Source organism: Podarcis pityusensis (genome assembly GCF_964106645.2).
Source record: "Podarcis pityusensis genome assembly, chromosome: 9".
Classification (NCBI taxonomy): domain Eukaryota; kingdom Metazoa; phylum Chordata; class Lepidosauria; order Squamata; family Lacertidae; genus Podarcis; species Podarcis pityusensis.
The window spans coordinates 67,417,036-67,444,535 of NC_138034.1; the positions used below are offsets into that span (position 1 = coordinate 67,417,036).

General features: G+C 46.0%; 2 protein-coding genes across 3 annotated transcripts; both read left to right on the forward strand.

The window, feature by feature from the left end:
- Positions 1 to 6,841: 6,841 nt before the first annotated feature.
- LOC308485407 (16 kDa beta-galactoside-binding lectin-like) lies at positions 6,842 to 13,886 on the forward strand (the record flags this gene model as incomplete). Its single annotated transcript, XM_081021283.1, has 5 exons — positions 6,842 to 6,905; positions 8,058 to 8,114; positions 8,208 to 8,287; positions 11,778 to 11,952; positions 13,734 to 13,886. The coding sequence occupies exons 1-5, from the start codon at positions 6,897 to 6,899 to the stop codon at positions 13,884 to 13,886; spliced, it is 474 nt and encodes a 157-aa protein (XP_080877409.1). The 5' UTR covers positions 6,842 to 6,896.
- A 3,989-nt stretch (positions 13,887 to 17,875) lies between these two features.
- On the forward strand, positions 17,876 to 25,062 carry LOC308485409 (16 kDa beta-galactoside-binding lectin-like). 2 transcript variants are annotated; one of them, XM_081021287.1, is made up of 5 exons: positions 17,876 to 17,927; positions 20,187 to 20,240; positions 20,326 to 20,405; positions 22,531 to 22,702; positions 24,864 to 25,062. In XM_081021287.1, the coding sequence occupies exons 1-5, from the start codon at positions 17,919 to 17,921 to the stop codon at positions 25,017 to 25,019; spliced, it is 471 nt and encodes a 156-aa protein (XP_080877413.1). In that variant the 5' UTR covers positions 17,876 to 17,918; the 3' UTR covers positions 25,020 to 25,062. The 2 variants fall into 2 exon arrangements, with proteins under 2 accessions (XP_080877413.1, XP_080877414.1); XM_081021288.1 differs by lacking the exon at positions 20,187 to 20,240 and having other exon boundaries at positions 17,879 to 17,927.
- The last annotated feature ends 2,438 nt before the right edge of the window (positions 25,063 to 27,500 follow it).

The window sequence follows — 27,500 nt, forward strand, 5'->3', positions numbered from 1 at the left end:
TAGTCCTGCAACAAGTCTGAATAAACTCAACTGTTCTTCAAAAACTGCCTGCGTGGTTTTAGTTTGTAACAGTCAGGGGAAATATTTTTGAGTCCAGGAGCCTCGTTCCCTACTGGAGAGCCTTCTGTGGCCCACATGACCATGGTGGGTGGAGCCAGAGGCAAAAGTGGGCGGGGCAACAAATATAAATATTGCCTTAGAACAGTAGGGTATTTTCTAGGTAAAGGTAAAGGGACCCCTGACCAACTCTGGCCAACTCTGGGGTTGCGGTGCTCATCTCGCTTTATTGGCCAAGGGAGCCGGTGTACAGCTTCCGGGTCATGTGGCCAGCATGACTAAGCCGCTTCTGGCGAAACCAGAGCAGCGCACGGAAATGCCGTTTACCTTCCCGCCGAAGCGGTACCTATTTATCTACTTGCACTTTGACGTGCTTTTGAACTGTTAGGTTGGCAGGAGCAGGAACCGAGCAACGGGAGCTCACCCTGTTGTGGGGATTCAAACCACCGACCTTCTGATTGGCACCGACCTAGGCTCTTTGGTTTAACCCACAGCGCCACCCACGTCCCATAGGGTATTTTCTAGGCACACTCAAAAACACCACTCACTTCTCCCTCTACACCAGCCCCTCTCAACCTCTGGTCCCTGGCTGTTGTTGGGCTGCAGATCCCATCATCCCTAGCTAGCAGAACCAGTGGTCAAGGGTGATGGGAGTTAAGGCAAGGTTAAGAAAGGCTGGTCTAGACTCTAGATGGGTGGTTTTCAACCAGTGTGTTGTGGCACCCTGGGGTGCCTTGAATGATGGTTAGGGGTGCCGTGGGCAACATTGGCCTCTGTTCCTTCCCTCCCTCCTTGATGCCCTCTCATGTCTCTGCCTCCTGAAGGCTTGCACAGCTGTTTGTTGCAGCAGCTGTGGCTATAAGCTCTGCAGGCAAATGATGCCTCTGGAGTTGGCCAGGGGGTTGCCAGGAGCTGAGGCAGCCTTGGAGTGAGGAAGCAAGGGGGCAAGGGAGCCCAGCCATCTAGTCTGCCAGCCCTTGCTGTTGGGGACAGACAGACAAAAGGGAGGCAGGCACTGTGCTGGCCTTTTGGTGCTTGCTGTGTGCAAGGCCTGCCTGGGAGCCGAGTGCCCATTGCTGAAGCCTTTCTGCCACAACAAACAATACAAGCAACACGCAGACCAGTACAGTGGTACCTCGGGTTAAGTACTTCGTTCCGGAGGTCCGTACTTAACCTGAAACTGTTCTTAACCTGAAGCACCACTTTAGCTAATGGGGCCTCCTGCTGCCACTGCTGCACAATTTCTGTTCTCATCCTGAAGCAAAGTTCTTAACCCAAGGTAATATTTCTGGGTTAGCGGAGTCTGTAACCTGAAGCGTATGTAACCTGAAACGTATGTAACCCGAGGTACCACTGTACTAGATAGCACTGTAATTCTTACTGCATAATATACATGATTTAGTAACAAAAACAAAATGTGTGCACTTGTAAATTCTCTAATATATTTGAAATCAATTGAACACACATCTGTCAATCTTTGAAAGTCCGCAGAAGTATAATAAGTCTATGGTTGAAACAAAGTAATGGATGCTATCCTGTGGGCTAAGCAGTAAAACTTTTTTTAGGCATTTATGGTGCCAAAGTAGTAGGTGAATAAAAACGGACAGTGATCCCGGATAATCTGACTGTTTCGCTGGAATCTTCTTCAGCACAACTACAAAAGAATTCAAATATGAAACAATGACCTCTGTACATGAAAACTATATAAATTTCACACATTACAATCCATATGCTACAACTACAATAAGAAGAACAGAGGTATTCTGTATTGAAGCCTCTCTGCCATGCAGACCTGGCAGCGGCCACTGTCGCCTCTCAAGATAAAGTGCTGGTCTTATGTTCATCTTTGGCCAGTCTGTGTTGGACCACTAAGGCTGGAGGCATCCTCTTCCCAGGTCCCTGTGGGGCAAACCTCACTTTGGGGCAGGGGGGGCAGCTCAGAAACCAAGGGTGGTGGCAGCGACAGCCCAGAGGACTCTCAAGGAGAGGGGAGAAGAAGCTGAGGGAACACTCCACAAGGGAGGGTGTTTGAAAAAGGGTGAGATGCAGGTAAGGGGTGATATAATTCATGAGCTCCACATAGGTGCCACAGAAAGAATGTAGTTGGTCAAGGGAGCTGTGGACTCAAAAAAGGTTGAAAACCTCTGCTCTAGACAAGCAGGTAGTATTGGGCAAGAACACTTGGAGATGTGAAATCGGACCAGTGAGGGGTGTGTGCTTAGGAAACCTATTGAGGGCCACACAAAGGAGTCTTGGGGACCACATTTGGCTTTCTGGACTGAGGTTCCCCACGTCTATTTTATAACCATTGGTACATCCTGCTTTCCTGCATTTGCTGTGGAGAAAAGGGGAAATTCTGGTGCCCTCTTCTAAAGTTGCCTGTGTCAAAATGATCTGAAAGCCTCTTTCGTTTGGTACCTATTCTGATGGGTTGTCCTGGCTGGCAGTTTAAATCACAGGATTTAAACAGTACAGGAGAGGTGCCCGTCCACAAAAGGGTTGCAATCTCCATGGCGTGAGGCACATGTCCATGTTTTGAAGCAAGATCATGGTAATTCTTTGCACATTTGGGACAGGTAAGTAATCTAGATGGACAAAATCATAAGCAACCATTTACCAGGAAAGGCCACTGAGGAAGATTTCCTGGGAGGTGGGAAAGGAAAATATATTCAGAAGCCACATTATATGTGCCGTCCCCTGACCCCTGCTGCAATGACACAGTAGCTGTGGACATGAGCAAGAGGATGTTATATGAGGTACTGTGACATCACCCAAAACAGACACTTTGGGGCCTGAAACTTGAATGGAAGAGGTCTAAATGGTCTGCATCCTCGACTGTAATGAAATTAGAAAGTTTTGGAAAAGGATATACAACGAGCTGAAGAAAATGTTCCATCTAACATTTGTTAAAAAACCTGAAGCATTTTTGTTAGGGATTGCAGGAAAAGACCTGCCAAGGAAAGTGAAAAATATCTTTATGTATGTGACAACGGTGGCAAGAGTCTTAATAGCACAAGGATGGAAGAACAAGGAAATCCCATCTAAAGAATTATGGCAAGAGAAACTGATGGACTACGCAGAATTGGCAAAACTGACATACAAACTATGGGACAAGGATAACTGTGACTTTAAAGATGAATGGGAACCTTTTACAAAGCACTTAAAGAAACAACAAAGTGAACTGAACTCCTTGGCAGGTTTTGATTAAACAATCACAAACTTTTTATTGACAATAGCCAGTCAGATAAATTAAGGATCTATACAATTGTGTAGCATGCAGAGAATAACATTTGTTGATAAACCAGAGAGAGGCAGTGGCGTAGCGTGGGGGGTGCAGGGGGGGCCGGCCACACCAGGCGCAACATCTGGGGGTTAGGGTTAGGGGGCGCAAATCCACGGGTTGGGGGGCGCAAATCCACGGGTTAGGGGGCGCAAATGACAACCCACGCTACGCCACTGGAGAGAGGGAAGTCAGGGGGGAGGGTGGGTTACTTTATGGGGAGGGGGAGGGGGGAAATGGTGGGGGAATTGATATGTCTTTTTTGATAAAATGTTTTGTTGAAATTCCAAATAAATAAATATTTAAAATAAATAAATGGTCTGCATCCTCCAGACATGCCTGGAGCTGTTCCACGACTCTCTGCTTGATTGCCTTGCCCAGGAATAGAATACTGGAGACTGGGCAATAGTTGGCCATAGTGGCCAGGTCCAAAGATGGTTTAATAACTGCTTCTTTAAGGGGTTCCAGGAAGACTTCCTCACAGAGGGAAGCGTTCACCACCCCATGGAGCCTGTTGCCCAGCTCTGCCCAGCTCGCTTTTATGAGCTAGGATGGACAAGGGCTGAGAAGACGGGCTGTTGGTTCTACTTGCGCAAGCAGCCTGTCTACATCCTCGGAGGTAACAGAGGATGAGGTTTCCCCAGCTGGTGTGGGAGGAGACATTTCCAAATCTGCCCAGTGCTCCACTCTGTGGGAATGTTGGCAGGAAGGTAGTGCAGTGTAGTGGTTAGAGTAGTGTCAGACTAGAACTAGCGAGACCCCAGTTCCAAGCCCTAGACATGAATCGCCAGTCACAGTCTCTCAGCCGAGCTGAGCTTGCAGGGCTGTCATGAGACTAAGCCATGCTTGCCACCCTGAGTTTCTTGGAAGGAGAGTGGGTCAGAATGTAATTATTTATAATAACAAAATAATGGTAGGGTAGATGGTTGAAAATATACTCCAGGCAAAGCACATTAGTTCACTGGAGATGCCAAAAGCACAAGCAGCTTTAAATCTATTTTTTAAAATGAAATACAGCAAATATAATCTGTCTTCCTGCATGGCTGTCCCAGAACTGATCTACCTCCGTCCAAGTGGATACAAAGCAATGTAGGAAGAGTCTACTGCATGGTGCCTTTAAATATTGTTACCCACCCACCCACCACCCCGATTTCCAAGCCTTGTGAGATCCAGGGGGTCTGTGTTTCCTTTTGGACAAGGAGGCTCAGCGGAGACTGTGGTGTCTTTATGTTATACGGTTTATTTGCACAAACAGTGGTGCCTCGGTTTACAAACTTAATCCGTTCTGGAAGTCCGTTCTTAAACCGAAACTGTTCTTAAACAGAGGCATGCTTTCCCTAATGAGGCCTCCCGCCGCCAGAGCCCTTCCACCGTTTGGCTTCCGTTCGTAGACTGAGGTAAAGTTCACAAACCGGGACACTACTTCCGGTTTTGCAAAGTTCGTAAACCGAATACCGTAGTTCGTAAACAGGGCTGTTCTTAAACCGAGGTACCACTGTTTACCATGGTACCTTGGTTTGCAACAGTTTTGGATTACAGCCATTTTGGATTAGAACCACATCAAACCCTGAAATGTGTGTCCCGTTTTTTGGATTACAACCCTTTTTTTATTATTATTACAACCAAATTTTTTTTTTTTTTTTGGGGAGGCCCCATTGGTGAAAGCACGCCTTGGTTTACAACCTGCTTTGGTTTACAATCAGACCTCCGGAACAGATTATGGTTGTAAACCAAGGTATCACTGTATACAACCTGGGTTTAGATGGCGAGATTGGTCTAGATGGCATTCACATCCCAGGAGGTCCTCTTCCTTCCAGTGCTGCCGTCTCAGATTCCAGGAGACCCCAAACATCGTGTCTGACCCTCTGCGCAGCCTAAAACAGACAGCCCCCTTTTCTCCTTGCCCCCCACCCCAACGTGCAAAATGGATATTATTCTCCTGTTTGCTTACATCATCCAAACTGCCAACCTGAGACTTCTCCCACTCTGCTCTGGCATTGTGTTTTGCTAAGTACTTGGAGCGGAAGATGGGGTACATAGCCTTGCTGATGGTTTCTCTCCCTCTCTGTGTCACTTGGTCCATGACTTGGCCACTTCAGTAATGACCTCTTGATGGTTCTTCTCAATGGCTCCTCTCCCAGGTGGTCACGGAAAGCTTCCACCTTAACCCAACAAGCACTGATTCATTCTAGCTTTTATTAGACTCAGGAATTTAGGGGGGATCTGGCCCCTCACAAACTCACAACAGTGCCAGGGCCCTGGGTTCAAATCCTCACTCAACCATGAAGCAGTCCCGGGCTCCATCCATTCCCCACTGAAGACCAATCAAAGCGATGGGCATCTCAGCTCTTTCCTTTCATTGGCTCAGTTGTTGCTGGCCTGCTTTTCTGCTTGTGTGGCTAAACAAAATCCAGGTCAAAGGTGGGGAGGGAGAATGAACAAATGCCTGAATGGTTACCAGCCAGGAGGCTGTTGATTTAAATTGCATAAGGCGGTGTTGGCCAACAGTGTGCTCTCCATAGGTTTCAGTATCCAACTCCCATCAGCCTCACCTGAGCACAGGTGAGGGCTCAGGCTGATGGAAGCTGTATCCTCAAACATCTGGAGGTACTAAAGGTAAAGGTAAAGGGACCCCTGACCATTAGGTCTAATCGTGGCCGACTCTGGGGTTGCGGAGCTCATCTCGCTTTACTGGCCGAGGGAGCCGGTGTACAGCTTCTGGGTCATGTGGCCAGCAGGACTAAGCCCCTTCTGGCGAACCAGAGCAGCGCACGGAAACACCGTTTACCTTCCTGCTGGAGCGGTACCTATTTATCTGCTTGCACTTTGACGTGCTTTCGAACTGCTAGGTTGGCAGGAGCAGGGACCGAGCAACGGGAGCTCACCCCGTCACGGGGATTCAAACCACCGACCTTCTGATCGGCAAGTCCTAGGCTCTGTGGTTTAACCCACAGCGCCACCCGCGTCCCTTTCTGGAGGTACTAGGCTGGCGTAAAGAAATAGCACCAGCTGTTTGAGCTTATCAGGTGTGTTCCCAGCAGGGTCGAATTTAGGTTCCATGAGGCCCTAAGCTACTGAAGGTAATGGGGCCCTTTATATGTCCAGCTGTCCTTTGTCAACAACAAATTGTCGCTGTTTTTTGTGTTGAATATATGGTAATTTATGGACCTAATAGGTATCTAAAACCATTTTATTTGTTTTTTACCTTATATTTTGGAAATGTACATCCAGTTTTTCCCCCTTTAAATTGTTTGGGGGCCCCCAAGAGAGTGGGGCCCTAAGCTATAGCTTGTTTAGCTCATACGTAAATCCGGCACTGGTTCCCAGTCATCAGAAACAGACCAGCTGTTTAGCCTATGGGCTCTGATTTTCTCCACCTTGCATTGCTAGAGAGAGGAGCAGACGCTCCACTCACTGCAAACCCTTTTTATCACATGATGCAGTTTAAAAGGACCTTGAAAACAAGCCTCAGCTATTTAAGGTGTAACTGGGGCTTCTTTCGCAGAGGTTGGAAGGAATAAAGTTTTGGTTATTTGCTGCACCCTTGGAAGAGATCATCATGCAGCCCGTGAGTCTTGTATGTCCATTTTTGTGGTTGTTAGTATAGGAGGCAGTTGCTATTGAAGCTGTAATACCACCAAGTGCAACAGAACTATCCTGGAAATTTAGAAGGATTAATAGGAGGCTTGTTCTCTCTAGGGAAGAGCATGATTGTTTCTCAGCTGCTAACTCTTATATCTCTGACTTCTAGCCTCTGTTTCTCTGGCTGCTTCTGGGTTCTTTATTTTAATTTTTTATTGAAAGCATTTCAACTGAGCAAAATAAAGTAAAAATAAAAAGTCATAAAGAGAAAAAGGTGTATTATACCACTATATATGCAATCAACTACAAGTGCTTCTCTAGAATACAAATATATACATGTTATTATCCAAATACATGTAGGGTTATTGATAACCATATATTTGTAAATGTGTTCCAAATTTCATTATAATGCTTCTAAAGTAGGTCGCAGCTACTGCAAAATGCAGCAGGTCAGCAGCTCACTGGGGCAGGGGAAAGGGCAAGATAATAATTATATAAATAAAGGGCCTAGCAGGAAAACGTGGGATTTGAGAAAGGCTCGAGAACATGAGTATTTGAGTGAACATGGCTAAGTCATCTATTTTATGGTTCACTTACAGTATTTGTAAGGTAAAGGTAAAGGTACCCTGACCATTAGGTCCAGTCGTGGCCGACTCTGGGGTTGCGGCACACATCTTGTTTTATTGGCCGAGGGAGGCGGCATACAGCTTCCGGGTCATGTGGCCAGCATGACTAAGCCACTTCTGGCGAACCAGAGCAGCGCACAGAAACGCCGTTTACCTTCCCACCAGAGCGGTACCTATTTATCTACTTGCACTTTGACGTGCTTTCAAACTGCTAGGTTGGCAGGAGCAGGGACTGAGCAACGGGAGCTCACCCTGTCGCGGGGATTTGAACCGCTAACCTTCTGATCGGCAAGCCCTAGACTCTGTGGTTTAACCCACAGCGCCACCCACGTACCTACAGTATTTGTAGGCTGCCCTAAAGCAGAGTTCCTGGAAGCAGCTCATTCTATTAACCTGAGTGTTAAAATTCCTGCACAGGTTCCCTAGCACTGCTCTAACCAATGCTATCTATGCTCTTGTCTGTTTGTCTGTCTGTCTATTGTTGACGGCTTCCTTTTGTTCTCCTTTTGCAGCAACCACCAAGTCTGCTCGGAGGTCCCTGGGCTCACCTTATTTCCAGGACAAAGACTGTAAGAGCATTAATTTCCCTTCCCCCTTCTCCTCCTGAATCTCATCCTGACACCAATGCGATTGAAAAATGTCTCTCGTTTCCCTTGCTATAGGGAGTAGTTGCCACTGAGTTTCAAGTCCTGCATGGAGACATGGTCCAGATAAAAGGAAGGATCCTGCCAGATGCCAAAGAGTGAGTAGGGAAGGGGGGGAGCATCGCCTGTCTCCGGGAACTCGTGTGTAGGCACACTGTGTAAAAGGTCAAGGTAAGGGGACCCCTGACCATTAGGTCCAGTCATGGCCGACTCTGGGGTTGCGGCGCTCATCTCGCTTTATTGGCTGAGGGAGCCGGCATACAGCTTCCGGGTCATGTGGCCAGCATGACTAAGCCGCTTCTGGCGAACCAGAGCAGCGCACGGAAACGCTGTTTACCTTCCCGCCGGAGCGGTACCTCTTTTTTTATAATTTAAAATATAACTTTATTGAATAATACAATCAAATTTCCAGACATATCTGCAAAAAACACAATTATTTACATATTTGCCAAACATAAAGAGTAAGAAGAAACTAAAAAAGAAAAGGGGAAAAAACAAAAAGAAAATGCTGTTTTCCCTAAGCAGTAATTCCAGAGTTACGCTCACACACATTATAAAATACAAATCTTAATTAAAATATCTTAAAAGACTTCCACCGCCTAAACCACACTTCTTTTGTTATTTAATTCTCCTTTACCCCCCCCCCCCCCGTCGTGGGGATTCGAACCTCCAACCTTCTGATCGGCAAGTCCTAGCCTCTGTGGTTTAACCCACAGTGTGTACATAGCCCTTAAACGTGCTTCTGAGAGTGGAGAATCTCTTATGTATGCCAGGCAAGCTCTGCCCTGGTCATGTGTCCAGGACATAGCAATTCACACCTGTACCAAGATCTTAAGCTGAATGCCGAAGCACCTGGTTTATTAAAACAGGGCATGGAAGGGTGAATCATGTTCTAAACAAGGATGCAGAACACAGATCCTCTCATGTTTTTTTACCTGATTTCCTACTACAGCCACACCCTTAAAATGGAGAGTAAATTAGAAGAGAGATTGCAAGAGGGCTGTGCCTGGGTGTATGGAGAAAACACCCTACTGCACAAAAGTAAAATGTATTTGCCTACCTTCTTCTGCCTCTGGCACTGCCTGCTGTTGGCATGTTACCTAGGAAGGAATGCAAACCACCTCTCCACTGGGCTTAAACAGGTTCCCCCCACCCTGTGCTGATGTGTAGATGAAATCTTAGTTTCTACCAGCTGGCTGGGGCCGATGGGAGTTCCCAAAACATCTGGAGCAGTCTTTCTGAACCTATGGGTTCCCAGATCTTGTTGAACTACAACTCCCATCAGCCCTAGCTAGCAAGGCCAGAGCTCAGGGATGATGGGAGTTGTAGCCCAACAACATCTGGGGACCCACAGGTTGAGAACTGCTGATTATTCTGGAGGGTACCAGGTTATGGTATGCAGTAGCCAGCAACAAAATAAACTTGCTCCATCAGCATGGCAAGCCCTTCAAAACATTTGAAGATGCCTTTCCTATAGCATCCTAACTCTCTTGTCTAGAACCTGCGTACCTTGTTGTTGTTGTTGTTGTTGTTGTTTAGTCGTTTAGTCGTGTCCGACTCTTCGTCACCCCATGGACCAGAGCACGCCAGGCCCTCCTGTCTTCCACTGCCTCCTGCAGTTTGGTCAAACTCATGCTGGTAGCTTCGAGAACACTGTCCAACCATCTTGTCCTCTGTCGTCCCCTTCTCCTTGTGCCTTCCATCTTTCCCAAGATCAGGGTATTTTCCAGGGAGTCTTCTCTTCTCATGAGGTGGCCAAAGTACTGCAGCCTCAGGTTCAGGATCTGTCCTTCCAGTGAGCACTCAGGGCTGATTTCCTTCAGAATGGAGAGGTTTGATCTTTTTGCAGTCCATGGGACTCTCAAGAGTCTCCTCCAGCACCATCACTCAAAAGCAACAATTCTTTGGCGATCCTGCCTACCTTACTTGGTCCCATTAACCAAGTTGCCTTCCCATAGCCCCCTCATCTTCAGCAGGGGGATGTTGGCCTTCCTTACAAGGCTGTTGTAAATTATGTAATGGTGAATGTGGGATACAGGGATATTGATGTTGAGTTAAGTAATTTAAGAATTACAGGGATTGGCAGACACATTATGCAGATCTTGGGCTCCATCCTGACACCTCATTGGTCTATAACAAGCTCCAGGTAGATAATTCCTGAGTGAATCTCTGCAACCATGAGTACTAGAACCTTGCGTTATTTTTAATTTTTAAAGTGTTTTCATGAAGCCCAAATCCAGCACAGTATATGAATTTGAGGTGGGTTTAGGCTATAGGCCTGGATCCCCTTCTAATTCTTGGATCCAGAATGGATACAATTCCTAGACTAGCCAGGCAAGATTCCTGGTTATTCCTAATGGCCCACTGTGGGTTAAACCAGTGAGCCTAGGGCTTGCCGATCAGAAGGTCGGCGGTTCGAATCCCCGTGACGGGGTGAGCTCCCGTTGCTCGGTCCCTGCTCCTGCCAACCTAGCAGTTTGAAAGCACGTCAAAGTGCAAGTAGATAAATAGGTACCGCTCTGGTGGGAAGGTAAACAGCGTTTCCGTGCGCTGCTCTGGTTCGCCAGAAGCTGTACGCCAGCTCCCTTGGCCAATAAAGCGAGATGAGCTCCGTAACCCCAGAATCATCCGCGACTGGACCTAATGGTTAGCGGTGCCTTTACCTTTACCTATGGGTCGTTCAGGTAGCAAAGGAAGTGGCTCGGTGCCAGAGGGCAAATGGGTGTTTCCCAACCCCCCCCCCCCCGCCCAAGTCGCTGGTAGTTACAAAGACAAAGACTGGAAGAGAGAGTTGAGTTATGTGACCTAGAAGCTAGAAGCAGCAGGCTGGGAAACCAGGGAGATAGAGTTGTGCCTGATTTCTGCTTGAATCCAAGGCTGCATCTAAGCGGGAAGCAAAGGGGTTGTTAATGTGAACCTTATTATTATTATTATTATTATTATTATTATTAATTTATTTATTATTTATTATTTATTATTTATTAATTATACCCCGCCCATCTGGCTGGGTTTCCCCAGCCACTCTGGGCAGCTTCCAACAGAACACTAAAATCCAATAACCTATTAAACATTAAAAGCTTCCCTAAACAGGGCTGCCTTCAGATGTCTTCTAAAAGTTTGGTAGTTATTTTTCTCTTTGACGTCTGGTGGGAGGGAGTTCCACAGGGCGGGTGCCACTACCGAGAAGGCCCTCTGCCTAGTTCCCTGTAATTTGGCTTCTCGCAGTGTGGGAACCGCCAGAAGGCCCTCGGCACTGGACCTCAGTGTCCAGGTGGAACGATGGAGGTGGAGACGCTCCATCATAGGTTCAGGTTGTATATATGTGCAAATAAACCATAAAGGCAGTTCAGTCTCTGCTGCACCTCATTCTGAAGGAAAAGCGAACCCTGGTAAGCGCTTGAAACCCCTGGAATCTCACGCCCTTCAGACGTTGAGGTGGCATGTAAAAATGTTCTCAATATTCTCATAGCATGGCAAGCATGTGAACACTTAGGAGAAGGGTCCTGTTGTTGCTGCTGGTGCTGAGGTCCAGTAAGCCTCTCACGTTTGCTATTCTTGTTTCTTTCATAACTTTCAAACCTCTTCAAGATTTGTTGTGAAACTGGGCCAAGACCCTGAGAACCTCGTTCTTCACTTCAACCCGCACTTTGACCCCCAGAAGTGTCGGAACACCATTGTATGCAACTCCAAGGAAAATGGGCTGTGGGGGGAAGAGGAGGAGAGCATCTCCAAGTTCCCTTTTGAGCAAGGCGGCAGAGTTCAGGTGAGGTCGTAGCAGTAGATCAAATGGAGCCAGCCAGGCAGCCAGGAAGTTTCTCCTGGAGTTCCCTGTGGAGGGAGGAACATCTGTAGCCTTCCAGATGACATTATAATCCCAACTCCCATAAGCCTTGGCTAGCATGGCTGATGGTCAGGCATGATGGGACCAACAGGCCAACAACGTCTGGAGGGGACGACGACACAGATTTACTTTCCCTGGCACATGCAAAAGTGGGACGCCTCCATGTTTCATAGGAGGGTTCATTTTATATGGGCAGAACAACTGGAATGCCAGTGTTGGGGGACCTGGCCTGTCTGAACAAAAGTTGTGTCCCACTTTTAATTACAAGGGCTCGCAAATGAAATGATCATCGCCTTTGTTTTGTGGATGCTTATGAATTCCATGTGTTTTTATTACGATGCTTTTAAAAAATAAAAATATAAAAGCCTATGCTTATCAGTCAAGATCCTTTATTAAACATAGCAAACCACACATTATCAAACAGACACCGTATACAAATTGTGCAACATACGAGCTCAACATAACAAGGTTTGTCCGGGTCAGATCTTTAACCCCAGAGAAAATCAATTTGCATAAATAATACAATACAGCACTACCAAATCCCCAATCAGTTAAGAACCACTAATTCTCTTTATAATGACCCAGCCTCTCTACATGGACAGCACTCAAAAATTCAGCCACTATTAAAGTAATTTGTTCATTCCTGTCTGAAAGCAGGTCCTGAACCGCTGGTAGCATAGAAATCAGCCTATTGAGTTGTAAGGTCTCTAATAATTGTCTTCTGGCATAAATGCCAAAATCACAAGAAAAGAAAATATGCTCCAAAGTAGCCTATGCTTATACACTTACATATATATATTGCAAGTCAGGTAGAGACGTTTTTGGTACAAGTGACTCTATGTGGATAGACGTAAAAATGTGGCTGTCTTGGTCCTTGGGCTTTGATGTACAATGGTACCTCGGGTTACATACGCTTCAGGTTATATACACTTCAGGTTACAGACTCGGCTAACCCAGAAATAGTGCTTCAGGTTAAGAACTTTACTTCAGGATAAGAACAGAAATCATGCCCCGGCGGCGCGGCAGCAGTGGGAGGCCCCATTAGCTAAAGTGGTGCTTCAAGTTAAGAACAGTTTCAGGTTAAGAACAGACCTCCGGAACGAATTAAGTACTTAACCCCCGAGGTACCACTGTACAGTCATACCTCATGTTACGTCCGCTTCATGTTACGTTCTTTCAGATTATGTCCTGAGGCAACCCGGAAGTACCAGGAGTTACTTCCGGGTTTCACCGCTCGCGATGTACAGATGCGCTGCTGCGAGTTGCGCTCTTTTCATGTTGCAAACGGGCGTCCGGAACAGATCCCGTTCGCAACCAGAAGTACCACTGTACTACAGACTCATCAGCAGTGGAAAAGCCTTGGGGGTCAAAGCAGCCTTTTGTGCTGTTGTCAGGAAAGGGAAACCCAGAAATGGCCAACTTGCACTGTCGAAAACAGTGACTGCCATTCCTTTAGAATCATAGAATTGTAGAGTTGGAAGGGACCCCAAGAGTCATATATTCCAACCCCTTCAATGTAGGAATCTCAACTTAAAGCATCCATGACAGATGGCCATCCAACCTCTGCTTAAAAACCTTCAAGGAAGGAGAGTCCACCACCTCCTGAAGGAGACTGTTCCAATTTAAGAAGTTAAAATGTTGCCAGGTCATTTAAAAAACGGTTCAGTGTCCTGCGTTGACGCCTCCCTCTCTGCTTCTTGCAGCTTTCCTTCGCATTCCTTACTTCTGAGATTATGGTGCTCCTGGACGACAAACATGAGATCTCCTTCCCCAACCGGCTGGGCCTGAGGGTCCTTGAATACATGGCGGTGGAAGGAGGCTTCAGAATCAGAGCCCTCAGATTCCTCGAATCTTGATTTCCCATAGTCCTGTAACATGTCCAAATAAATTCAACTTGGTTATTTGAAATGGGCAGTGTAACATGGTTTTGTTTTATATATTGTGTGCATTTCTGAGCACAATTCAAAGTGTTGGTGTTGACCTTTAAAGCCCTATATGGCCTCGGCCTAGTATACCTGAAAGAGCGTCTCCACCCCCATCATTCTGCCCGGACACTGAGGTCCAGCGCCGAGGGCCTGCTGGTGGTTCCCTCATTGCGAGAAGCAAAGCTACAGGGAACCAGGCAGAGGGCCTTCTCGGTAGTGGCACCCGCCCTGTGGAATGCCCTCCCATCAGATGTCAAAGAGATAAACAACTACCTGACATTTAGAAGACATCTGAAGGCAGCCCTGTTCAGGGAAGTTTTTAATGTGTAGTATTTTTAATCTTTGTTGGAAGCTGCCCAGAGTGGCTGGGGAGACCCAGCCAGATGGGCGGGGTACAAATTAATAATAAGAATCAGGGCAAAAGTGGGAGGGGCAACAAATATATATCTTGCCTTTGAACAGTATGGTGGTTTCTAGGTGCATTCACAGACCTCCCCCTGGTCTTCATCCAGACAACCAAGAAGCATTGTCAGAGTACAGAGAGAGACAACTAGGTGTAAGCTGTAGGGGTCTGAGTTTTAATTCATTTATTAAATGAATTTCTAAACTTAATATAAAATATCTAAGCCAGGAACAAGAATATATAAAAATACACAGGATAAAACCAGCAATAAAGCACAATACAAAATCCTTCCTTGCAGACCTAGTCATGAGGTGAACGTTGATGTCATGAACTATGCTAGCCAGATTATCCCTGTGCAAGTATGCTCACAATTGCCTCAGGAGGTAAAAGGTCTTATGGCTGCCCAACTAATTGTTTTGCATTCCTTTTTTGTATGTGCATCTTAGGTTTAGTTTTCCACAAGGCCATAAATCTAGGTTGCACCACTTCAGGCCGCAGGTGGCAATTACTTCAGGCTTCTTTGTCTGTTATTATTTTTCAAATCCCTCCCAGCTAAGAGACTTAACATGCCAGCAGGCAATGAGAGAGGCTCTAGCTTGGCCGCCATTGCAACTTGTTGGTCTTCAATGCAGAGGGAATCTTTTGTATGCAGGTGAATTCTGTCATCTGAACAAGCTGAGGTGGTGCAGCCCAGACAGAAATATTGCTTCCTTCCTCAGTGGAAAATGTGGCCTTTATTCGCACTCTGCCAATGTGGGCAAAGTCCAGTTCCTTCCAACCTACTCCTGTTTCCTCTTTTTAGCACACACTCTACTTTAGCTCTCATTTCTACTTAACTCTCTGTTTAACTCACTCACTCACAACCCACCCAGGCAATGAGCAACCTTCAGATGGATCTATTTTTAGGAAACCATCAGAATGTGCCTTTAATAGCACCTCTGGACTGTATTAGCAATTCTCACCTGCCAATTGCTGCATGTAAAAGCTACTGTTAAAGGCACAGCTGCAGAATCGGAGTGCAAAATTTGGCAACTCCACAATCTGCAACACCTGCTGCAACAGGTTTTCAATTGTTGACTGAAGATGTAAATCGCACTGATACAAGACCAGTGGGTTCACCTTTTTGCTACCTCTTGCATTGGACACCTGTAAAAGATTGTGTGCAACTAGGTTCTACTCAGAGAAGACTCATTGAAATTAATGGGCTTAGGTTAACCAAGTCTATAAATACCTTGGAGTAGGACTAAGGTTGGTTACAACTCCAAATTATTTCTCAAAAACAAAACAAACCCTGTGGTGGTATTTTTATAGTCCCTGTGAAACCTTAGACCACAATATTTTTCTTAGTCAAGGAGACAGTTTGTGGATTGGTATACTTTTATCATGCACAAAAGATTTTGTGGGACCTCCTCCACCTTACAAAATGTTTTGGTTGCTATGTTTGCATGTGGTAACTAGAATTGTCACACAAACGGAAGCCACCCAGAGTGGCTGGGGAAGCCCAGATGGGAGTGGTATAAATAATAAAATTATTATTAAATATAACTATTTGTTGTTGTTTAGTCATTTAGTCGTGTCCGACTCTTCGTGACCCCATGGACCAGAGCACGCCAGGCACTCCTGTCTTCCACTGCCTCCCGCAGTTTGGTCAAACTCATGCTGGTAGCTTCGAGGACACTGTCCAACCATCTCATCCTCTGTCGTCCCCTTCTCCTTGTGCCCTCCATCTTTCCCAACATCAGGGTCTTTTCCAGGGAGTCTTCTCTTCTCATGAGGTGGCCAAAGTATTTGAGCCTCAGCTTCAGGATCTGTCCTTCCAGTGAGCACTCAGGGCTGATTTCCTTCAGAATGGAGATGTTTGATCTTCTTGCAGTCCATGGGACTCTCAAGAGTCTCCTCCAGCACCATAATTCAAAAGCATCAATTCTTGGGCGATCCTGCCTTCTTTATAACTATTTAAAGGATGTAAAAACCTGACCTCATCTCTTGGAAAGGGTAGATGGGTTTTTATTTTAATAGAATCATAGAACTGTAGAGCTGGGTCATTTAGTCCACCCTCCCCACAATGCAGGAATATGCAGCTGCCCCATACAGGGATCGAACCTGCAACCTTGGCGTTATCAGCAACACGCTCTAACAAACTGAACTATCCATTTTAATATTGTTTATTCTGTAATATGAGGTTTTTGGTTTTTTTAAAGAGACACTCTTTTTATTGCTTTGGAAAATGCGAGCTGGGTAGGTTAACGTTTAAATGTGAACTCGATCAAAATTCTCCCTAGTCACAAGATGCTTTGGGTGGAATTCAGCATGTCACTCTGACAAATGCTCCATCTGCACAAACTTCACAGCTCATCAGATGGAATGATCCTTTCTCTCCTTCTCCAGCACACTCTTTTCACACTCCTGACTCTCACCGAGCCAATTTGGGTGGTGCCACTGAAGGCAGTGGCGTAGAGTGGTTGGAGGCCACAGGGGCAACTGCCCCGCGTGCAAAATTTCAACACCCCTGCCCCAATACAGCTGCATGTTTCCATAGCTGGGCTCTCTTGAAAATGGCTTCTCCATGCGAACCAGGAAGTGATCTCTCAAGACAACGGAAAAACTATTCTTTGCTTATCTTGGCAGCTACAATCTCCTGGGGGACGCAGACGCTGTTAGGCAGTTGAAGTTGAATGTGTATGCGTACTCTGTCTGTTTCCCTTCCTCCCACCCCTGTGCACAGCCCCGGGTGCTGGCAACCTATGCTATGCCACTGGCTGACGGGGCCTGTTAAATGACTCTCTCCCTTTGTTGCAGCAAATTAGCATGGCTACCCGTCTGAGATTTGCTGTGTCCACAGCTGAGGCTTCTCCAGATTCAAGAAGATGTGGGAAGGGACTCTTCTGCATTGGCCTAGACTAGCAAGTTCTATAGTATCAGCAGCTGGTAGGAAGCCAGTGTGGTGTAGTGGTTAGAGCCATTCCAGACTACAACAGGCAAGACCTGGTTCAAATCCCCACTCGTCCACGAACCAATCACCTTATTCCACTGAAGACCATTTATTTCCTTGGCTCAGTTGTTTGCTGACCTGTCTTTTTTGGTCTGCTGGCACCCAAAACCCAGATCAAAGTAAAAAATAGAATGGACAAGTGTTCCAGTGAGCGCCAGCCGGGAAGCTGCTGATAATCAATTGCATAAAGCAAGCTTTGCCAACCTTGTGCTTTCCAGGTATTTTGGACTACAAATCCCATCAGCCCATCTAGCACAGGTGATGGGAGCTGTAGTCCGAAAAGCAAGAGGTTAGGGTGGGCTGGCAAAGCAAACTAGCTTCAGCTGTTTGAGAATATCATCAGTGCTCCCATTCATCTGCTTTTTGCCAATCAACCCAGGTTTTCTCTGCCTTGCGTTTCTGGGTATCTGAACAGACCACCCACTCACAGCAGACCCTTTTTGTCATGTGATGCTGTTCCTCCAGCTATTTAAAGCAGCTGGGGCTTGTTCTGCTAAAACTGCAGAGCTGAGATTAGATAGAAGAAAAGGTTGCTTACTTGTTGGCCAGACTCCTGCAAGAGTGTCCCATGGATTGTGTGAGTTCCAGGTGCTCTCTGGTTGTTAGAATAGGAGACGGTTCAGAGGGAGGCTGCAGTATAAACTGCTGGGACTAAGCAGTTCTAGAAACCTGAAAGTGTTAATAGGTAGCTTGTTCTTGCAGGAGAAGAGTAAGCGTGTTTCCTAGATGACAAGTGTTGCTTGTGCTTTTGTATCTTGTTGTTTCTAGTTCCTTGCTAAATATTGTTGGTGCTTTGTCAGGGTGTGTGTGTGTCCTGTTAATGCAATACAGTGGTACCTCGGGTTAAGTACTTAATTCGTTCCAGAGGTCTGTTCTTAACCTGAAACTGTTCTTAACCTGAAGCACCACTTTAGCTAATGGGGCCTCCCACTGCTGCTTGGCCGCCAGAGCACAATTTCTGTTCTTATCCTGAAGCAAAGTTCTTAACCTGAGGTACTATTTCTGGGTTAGCGGAGTCTGTAACCTGAAGCGTATGTAACCCGAGGTACCACTGTACCATCAATACACACAAAGCTTTCTGGAGCTTAGAAAAAGACTGGTCTCTGTCCCTAGCAGCTTACAGTCCAAAAATCTGCCCATGGGAAAGGCAAGTACAGTGTAATTTAATGGGAAGTGGGTGCATAAATGTGGTTTTGTATTATAAGAAAAACTAATCCCTTTCACATATGGGGTATTCCGGAGCCCATATGGAGTCCTTGAGTGGGTTCCCTATCGGTAGGAGAAAACAACAGAGGCCAACCAGAGAATATTGAGAAGCAAAGCAGCTAGTAAGCCTCATCTTTATTAAAGGGACTGTCACAACAGGGTCCCCACTCATTACACACAGGAGGGAGGAGAACCCTGAACAATGGTGCACAAGCCCTTATATAGACTTTTGAAATTGCCCACCCTGTAGTCCAAGACCACACCCCTAAAACATCCTACATACATCACAGACGGAGATGGTCTACACTACAGCATCGGAGGCGGTCTACAGCAGAAATCCTGCCAGGATACCTGATAATGGTCACTGATTGCTTTACCTGGGCAGCCTGGCCATTCTTTTGTGATGGTAAATACTTTAGTTCAGGTTTCTTCAACCTTGGCCCTCCAGATATTTTTGGCCTACAACTCCCATGATCCCTAGCTAGCAGGACCAGTGGGCAGGGATGATGGGAATTGTAGTCTCAAAACATCTGGAGGGCAGAGGTTGAGGAAGCCTGCTTTAGTTCCTGAATCCAGGTCACAGGCTCGCCCTATTCAATACACAAATACGGCCTTAAGACAGGATTTGCAAGCAAAAAGACAATGGGAAGGCTTTCCCTATTTGCCTCCCTTACTGCAGAGGAATATTTGAGGAGAGTCAAAATGGCTTCAGGATTGCTCTATTTCAGACACATGGTTCATATATTTAGATATGTGTGCATTTATGAATATTCATTCTATATCGGAGACCTTAAAATTCTTATAACAGTGTGCTCAAAGGGGAATGGGTTTGAAGTAAGGACTTCACAGAAAATGTGGGTTTGGCAGAATGCATATTTGAGTGAATTGGTCCAATTGATCTGTGGTGTTATTTATTCACAGTAGTTTTACATTGCCCAGTGATGGAGTTCTTGGGACCAGCGCCATCTTTTTTAAATGAACAAGGAATAAAGGGGGGGGGGGCGGAAGGAGGAAAACTCTGGAGGTCCAGTGGAGTTCAGCCTTCTGACCCTAAGCAGCTAATAATTCCTGAAAAAAAAGTAGAAAAAAAAGTCAGTTCCTGAAAAGCTTTCCTACCCCTGCTCTAACAAATGAGATGAGTACTTTTCCGAGCACAATTCAAAGTGTTGGTGCTGACCTTTAAAGCCCTAAACGGCCTCGGTCCTGTATACCTGAAGGAGCGTCCCCACCCCCATCGTTCAGCCCGGACACTGAGATCCAGCGCCAAGGGCCTTCTGGTGGTTCCCTCATTGCTAGAAGTGAGGTTACAGGGAACCAGGCAGAGGGCCTTCTTGGTAGTGGCGCCCACCCTGTGGAACGCCCTCCCATCAGATGTCAAAGAGATAAACAACTACCTGACATTCAGAAGACATCTTAAGGCAGCCCTGTTCAGGGAAGTTTTTAATATTTAACGCTGTACTGTTTTTAACACTTGATTGGGAGCTGCCCAGAGTGGCTGGGGAAACTCAGCCAGATGGGCGGGGTATAAATAATAAATAATAAATTATTATTATTATTATTATTATTATTATGCATGTGCTTCTTGTTTATGGACTCATAGCCGGCTGCTTCCTTTTCTTCTGTATTGTAGGCTTTGTGTCCTAACCTTGATGCATGGGATGAGCCTTGCACCAGCCCAAAGATTGTAAGAGCACCAATTCCCCTTCCTCCGCTGAATCCCACCGTGTCACCACTGCAGCTCAGTTTGTGTCTGATTTCTCTTTCTGCAGAAATTGACTGCCACTGAATTTGAACTTGAGCAAGGAGACACCATTCAAGTGAAAGGGGTGATCTTGCCAGGTGCCACAGAGTATGTTGTTCTTATGTTCTTATTTCCCTCCCCACCAATTTTTATTTATCGTTTTCATTTTTACACTTGAAACAATAACAACGCTTCACTTTTAAAAAGGAAAAACAAACCACAATTAATATCCACTCCACTTCCACCCCTTCCATTCTTTGTTTTGCACATTCTAATTTCCCCCTACATCTTATTCTTTCTCAACTTTATATCTCAATATTTCTTACTGCTGAATTTATTTTGTTACTGTTAACTTTTTGATAGGTTTACAATACATTTCCAAATAATCTATAAAATATTTCCAGTCTTCTTCGAATACTCCCTGCCCCTATTCCCTTGTTCTATTTGTCAGTCTTGCCATTTCTATATATTCTATGAATAGAATAATTTAATCTATCCATCTGCATCTGCCCTTAGGGGGAAAGGTGGGTAAGGAATAAAGAACCAGCAGCATGTGTCTCTATCCTGTCATTCCTGTGTTTGGATGTGTTTTTCCACGAACTATCTTGGATCCAAATTCAGAAACAGAATGACCTAGCTTGAGGTTGAATCCTGACAAGACAGAAGTACTGTTTTGGGGGGGACAAGAGGCGGGCATGTGTGGATGACTCCCTGGTCCTGAATGGGGTAACTGTGCCCCTGAAGGACCAGGTGCGTAGCCTGGGAGTCATTCTGGACTCACAGCTGAGCTGTCCATGGAGGCGCAGGTCAATTCTCTGTCCAGGGCAGCTGTTTATCAGCTCCACCTGGTACGCAGGCTGAGACCCTGTCTGCCCGCGGACTGACTCGCTAGAGTGGTGCATGCTCTATTATCTCTTGCTTGGACTACTGCAATGCGCTCTATGTGGGGCTACCTTTGAAGGTGACCCAGAAACTACAACTAATCTAGAATGCGGCAGCTAGACTGGTGACTGGGAGCGGCCACCGAGACCATATAACACTGGTCTTGAAAGACCTACACTGGCTCCCAGTACGTTTCCGAGCACAATTCAAAGTGTTGGTGCTGACCTTTAAAGCCCTAAACGGCCTCAGTCCAGTATACCTGAAAGAGCGTCTCCACCCCCATCATTCTGCCCGGACACTGAGGTCCAGTTCCGAGGGCCTTCTGGCGGCTCCCTCCCTGCGAGAAGCCAAGTTACAGGGAACCAGGCAGAGGGCCTTCTCGGTAGTGGCACCTGGCTGTGGAACGCCCTCCCACCAGATGTCAAAGAGAAAAACAACTACCAGACTTTTAGAAGACATCTGAAGGCAGCCCTGTTTAGGGAAGCTTTTAATGTTTAATAGGTTATTGTATTTTAGTGTTTTGTTGGAAGCCGCCCAGAGTGGCTGGGGAAACCCAGCCAGATGGGCGGGGTATAAATAATAAATTATTATTATTATTATTACTAGCTGCATTTTAAGTCTGAGAAGAGTATTCCCAAAGCACTGACTAACTTTTAAAGCAGTGGATCCCTTTCGGAGGCCATCTTCCAACATGGGTGTAGTCAGGATTTGTGTTTTGGGGGGCAGGACCCCCCACCTGTCATCATTCTCTGTCTGGCTCTGTCTAGAAGATTTGGAATGAAATGTCTCAACAACCATTGTTTTAAGTTACTTTCTTTTGACCCCAAGTGTTCAGAAAAACCTGTCAAAATCTTTCTACCATTTCTACTGTTAGTTACCGTATTTTTCGCTCTATAAGACGCACCAGACCACAAGACGCACCTAGTTTTTGGAGGAGGAAAACAAGAAAAAAAATATTCTGAATCTCAGAAGCCAGAACAGCAAGAGGGATCGCTGCGCAGTGAAAGCAGCAATCGCTCTTGCTGTTCTGGCTTCTGGGATAGCTGCGCAGCCTGCATTCGCTCCATAAGACGAACACACATTTCACCTTACTTTTTAGGAGAGAAAAAGTGAGTCTTATAGAGCAAAAAATACGGTAAGTTAGCTATGACACTTCCCCCTGAGGCAGTTTGTTCCAGCTCTTGCTGTTTCTAAATGTATGATGTGAATGTGGCCCTTCAGTCCCAAGTTCGAATTGTAGAGTTGGAAGGGGCCTTAGAGTCATCTAGTCCAACCCCTGCAATGCAGTCACCAGTAACACTTTCACCCTGAGTTCACGTTTTCCCTCCCTGCACTGGTCATCCTCTTAAAGGTTTTCCGTCAATCTGGGCGAAGACTGTGACAATCTCATCCTTCACTTCAACCCGCGCTTTGACAACCAGAATGACACGAGCTCCATTATCTGCATGTCCAAAAAACATGGGGTGTGGGGGAAAGAAGAGAGGATAACCGACTTCCCTTTTGAGAAAGGTGGCAAATTTAAGGTGAGCACTTAGCTGTATATCATAGAATCTTAGAATTGGAAGGGGTCCTAGGTCATCTAGTCCTACAATTCAGGAATCTCAGCCAAAGCAGCCATGGCAGATGGCCACCCAACCTCTGCATAAGAACCTCCAAGGAAGGAGAGTCCACAACCTTCTGAGGGCATCTGTTACATTGCTGAACAGCTCTTAGCCTCCAGAGCAGGAGAACACAAGCTTGCTCCATCCTCTACACAACAACCCTTTTGATATTTGAAGATGACTATCCTATCTCCTGTTGACTTTGTCCATGGAGTTTTCTTGGCAGGGATACTGCAGTGGCTTGTCGGTTCCTGCTCCAGGTGGATCACGTTTGGTCAAAACTCTCCGCTATGACCTGTCCATCTTGGGTGGCCCTGCACGGCATAGCTCATAGCTTCTCTGAGTTATTCAAGCCCCTTCACCACGGCCAGGCAGTGATCTCATGGACTGCAAGAAGACCAAACCTATCCATTCTTAAGGAAATCAGCCCTGAGTGCTCACTGGAAGCTGAGGCTCCAATACTTTGGCCACCTCATGAGAAGAGAAGACTCCCTGGAAAAGACCCTGATGTTGGGAAAGATGGAGAGCACAAGGAGAAGGGGATGACAGAGGACGAGATGGTTGGACAGTGTTTTCAAAGCTACTAACATGAATTTGACCAAACTGCGGGGGCAGTGGAAGACAGGAGTGCCTGGCGTGCTCTGGTCCATGGAGTCATGAAGAGTCGGACACGACTAAACAACAACAACATCCTATCTCCTCTCAGTCTCCTCTTTCCCATGCTAAACATACCCAGCTCCTTCAACCATTCCTCATAAGGCTTGGTTTCCAGACCCTTGATCCATCTTGCTTGCCCCCCTCTGCACACATTCCAGCTTGTCAACATCCTTCTTAAATTGTGGCACTCAGAACTGGACTAGATCAGCAATATCAAAGGGTGTGTGTGAATGGAGCAGGCAGGTGTGTGGCTTCTTCAGGCGGTGGTCTCTGTGGTGGGAGTGTTTTGGGGGTGCTGAACCTGCAACCCTCCAGATGAAATTGCGCTCCCAACTCCCATCAGCCCCAGCTAACATGACCGGTAGTCAGACACAATGGGACCAATAATCCAGCAACATCTGGTGAACTCCAGGTTCCCCTGTGAACGGGGGGAGACTTCCTTGTAACATAGCAGGGTTCAGTTTATGTGTGCAGAACAACGGTTGGGGGTCTGGCATGTGTGAGCAGTACTTGTATGGGATTTGTAAACTGTGTGTTAAAAACCAACCCATCGTTGCCTATGGAAAATCTAGCTTGTAAGTGGGCCTGTCTAATCTCTGTTGGGAGGGACTTTCTCAGAATTTGGGTCCCTAATATCTAATGCGTAGCTTTAGATACCACCTTGCCAACAAAGGCCCGTATAGTTAAAGCTATGGTTTTCCCAGTAGTGATGTATGGAAGTGAGAGCTGGACCATAAAGAAGGCTGATTGCCAAAGAATTGATGCTTTTGAATTATGGTGCTGGAGAGACTCTTGAGAGTCCCATGGACTGCAAGAAGATCAAACCTCTCCATTCTGAAGGAAATCAGCCCTGAGTGCTCACTGGAAGGACAGATCCTGAAGCTGAGGCTCCAATACTTTGGCCACCTCATGAGAGGAGAAGACTCCCTGGAAAAGACCCTGATGCTGGGAAAGATGGAGGGCACAAGGAGAAGGGGAAGACAGAGGACAAGATGGTTGGATAGTGTTCTCGAAGCTACCAGCATAAGTTTGACCAAACTGCGGGAGGCAGTGGAAGACAGGAGTGCCTGGTGTGCTCTGGTCCGTGGGGTCACGAAGAGTCAGACACGACTAAATGACTAAACAACAACAACAACAAGCTTCTGGTGCAAACAAGCAATGCATCACTAGCAGAAAATCGACCCATACCAACAGGTTAACCTGGATTAATAGCATTTATTTAACTCTCTGTAGATAAGAGTAAAATGGGGGTGCAAGGCAATTCTGATGCGCCCTAGACTGCCACACTTGGGGTCAGAACAGCCTGGGGTGCCCTTGCAGGAACCATTCCTTTAAAAGCTTTCAAATGCTGCCTGGGACATGTGTTTTGTTTTTAAAGTGTGTGGTGTCCCCCGCTGGTCATGATTATTCCTTTTATTTCTTGTAGCTTTCCTTCATTCTTTACACTTATGAGATCAAGGTGCAGCTGGCAGAGGGCCATGACATCTTCTTCCCCAACAGGCTGGGCCTGGAGACCATCAAGTACGTTGCGGTGGAAGGAGACGTCAGGATCAAAGCCCTCAGATTTCTCAGATTATCCTAGTCCCAAGTCACTGTTGTCTTGTTACATGTCTGAATAAACACAGCTTGTTCTCTTCAATACATGTCATTTCACATGGTTTTATTTTGTAAGAGGGAGGAAGGGGACAATTTTCAGGCCAGGAGCTGCTGCTATTATTATTATTATTATTTTATTATTATTATTATTATTATTATTATTATTATTATTATTATTATTTTATTTTACTCTGCCCATCTGACTGGGTTTCCCAAGCCCCTCCAGGTGGCTTCCAGCACATATAAAAACATAATAAAATGCCAAACATTTAAAATGTTAAGAGTTTTCAACATACGATACAATAAGAACCCAACTAGCGTAAAAAACAACAACAACGGAAAATTAAGGATAAAGGAGCAAAAGAGGAAAGAAAGAAAGAAAAGAGAGAAATAAATTAATATAATAAAACACAAAGAGACAATAGAGGAGAAGAAGAAGAAGAAGAAGAAGAAGAAGAAGAAGAAGAAGAAGAGGAGGAGTTTGGACTTGATATCCCGCTTTATCACTACCCGAAGGAGTCTCAAAGCGGCTAGAGAGAGATATAGAATCTCCTATCACACTTGTTTCTTAATTTTCAATCTGCATACAGAGAATTTAATTCTCCCAGCGCTTCCTCCTTCCTCAGTCTCACACACCCAAAAAATCACTCTAGCTTGCCTCTCAAACGGCTCCCTTTCTCTTTGGTCTATTACCTCTCTGAATCTACCTTCATTTATCCTGATTATATGTCTTCAGAGATCAAAACATTCATATGAATAACATTAATTGAGAACCATAAAAAATTAAAGATCTTTGGGAATGGGTGGGGGTGGGGTGGGGGTGTTGAGGAAAAAAGCCTTTGAGGGCCACATTCCACTGGTGAGTTGGGGTTGGGGCCCAATATAGGTTGAGGAACAAATGGAAGTTTTTCCTTTATGGCTTCCGCGCGCACACAGGCAGAGCACTTTGCAGCAGTAGACCCTACCCCAAAGCGACGGGTCAGGCCCTAGCTTAGACATGGAATGCCTGCTCTACATGCACAAGGTCCCTGGTCCAATTCTTGGCTCAATTCTCTGGGTAGGACTAGGAATGTCCCTCATCCAAAACCTTGGACAGGCTCTGCCAGTCAGCCAGGGCTGGATTTAGGTTTGATGAGGCCCTAAACTACTGAAGGTAATGGGGTCCTTATATGGGGCAGCTGTCTACCAGCTCCACCTGGTACGCAGGCTGAGACCCTACCTGCCCATGGACTGTCTCACCACAGTGATGAATGCTCTAGGTATCTCTCGCTTGGACTACTGCAATGCGCTCTACGTAGGGCTACCTTTGAAGGTGACCCGGAAACTACAACTAATCCAGAATGCGGCAGCTAGACTGGGAGCGGCTGCCGTGACCACATAACACCAGTCTTGAAAGACCTACACTGGCTCCCAGTATGTTTCTGAGCACAATTCAAAGTGTTGGTGCTCACCTTTAAAGCCCTAAACAGCCTCGGTCCAGTATACCTGAAGGAGTGTCTCCACGTCCATTGTTCTGCCCGGACACTGAGGTCCAGGGCCGAGGGCCTTCTGGCAGTTCCATCTCTGCGAGAAGCAAAGCTACAGGGAACCAGGCAGAGGGCCTTCTCGGTGGTGGCGCCTGCCCTGTGGAACGCCCTCCCATTAGATGTCAAAGAGATAAACAACTACCTGACATTTAGAAAACATCTGAAGGCAGCCCTGTTCAGGGAAGCTTTTAATGTGTGACATTGTGATGTATTTTTAATTTTTGTTGGAAGCCGTCCAGAGTGGCTGGGGAAACCCAGCCAGATGGGTGGGGTACAAACAAACAAACAAACAAACAAAATGTCCAACTGTCCTTTGTCAACAACCAATTATCACTGTTTTTTGTATTGAATATATGCTATATGGTAATTTATGGACCTAACAGGTATCTAAAGCCATTTGCATATGCAGATTGTAGACACCTTATATATAGAAATGAGCAAACCCGTGATATTTTAGGGAGCAGGCAAGCAGGCGGGGCCCATTACTTACATCACAGGAGCCTACACAACACAAAACACTGTTGCTGTATGTAGGTTTTATTTTATTTGTTTTTTATCTTCTATTTTGGAAATGTACATCCAGTTTCTTTTTCCTTAAAAAAAATTTTGGGCCCCCAAAAGAGTGGGGCCCTAGGTTATAGCTTATTTAGCTTATATGTAAATCCGGCACTGCAAATGGAGCCGTGCACTGTCTACTCAGAAGTAAGTCCCACTGTAATCAATGGAGTTTACTCCCAGGTAACTGGGTAAAGACTGGGTAGCTTTATACTGCAATCCTAAGCATTTTTACTCAGAACTATTTCCCACTGAGTTCAATAGGATTTACTCTTTGGTATGTTTCTGAGCATTCTCACAGTTTCCATCATTTTTTTTTATTATTATTACTATATTCCACCTCTCTCCCTGACAGCGACTCAAGGCAGCTTTCAGCTAAAATTTGA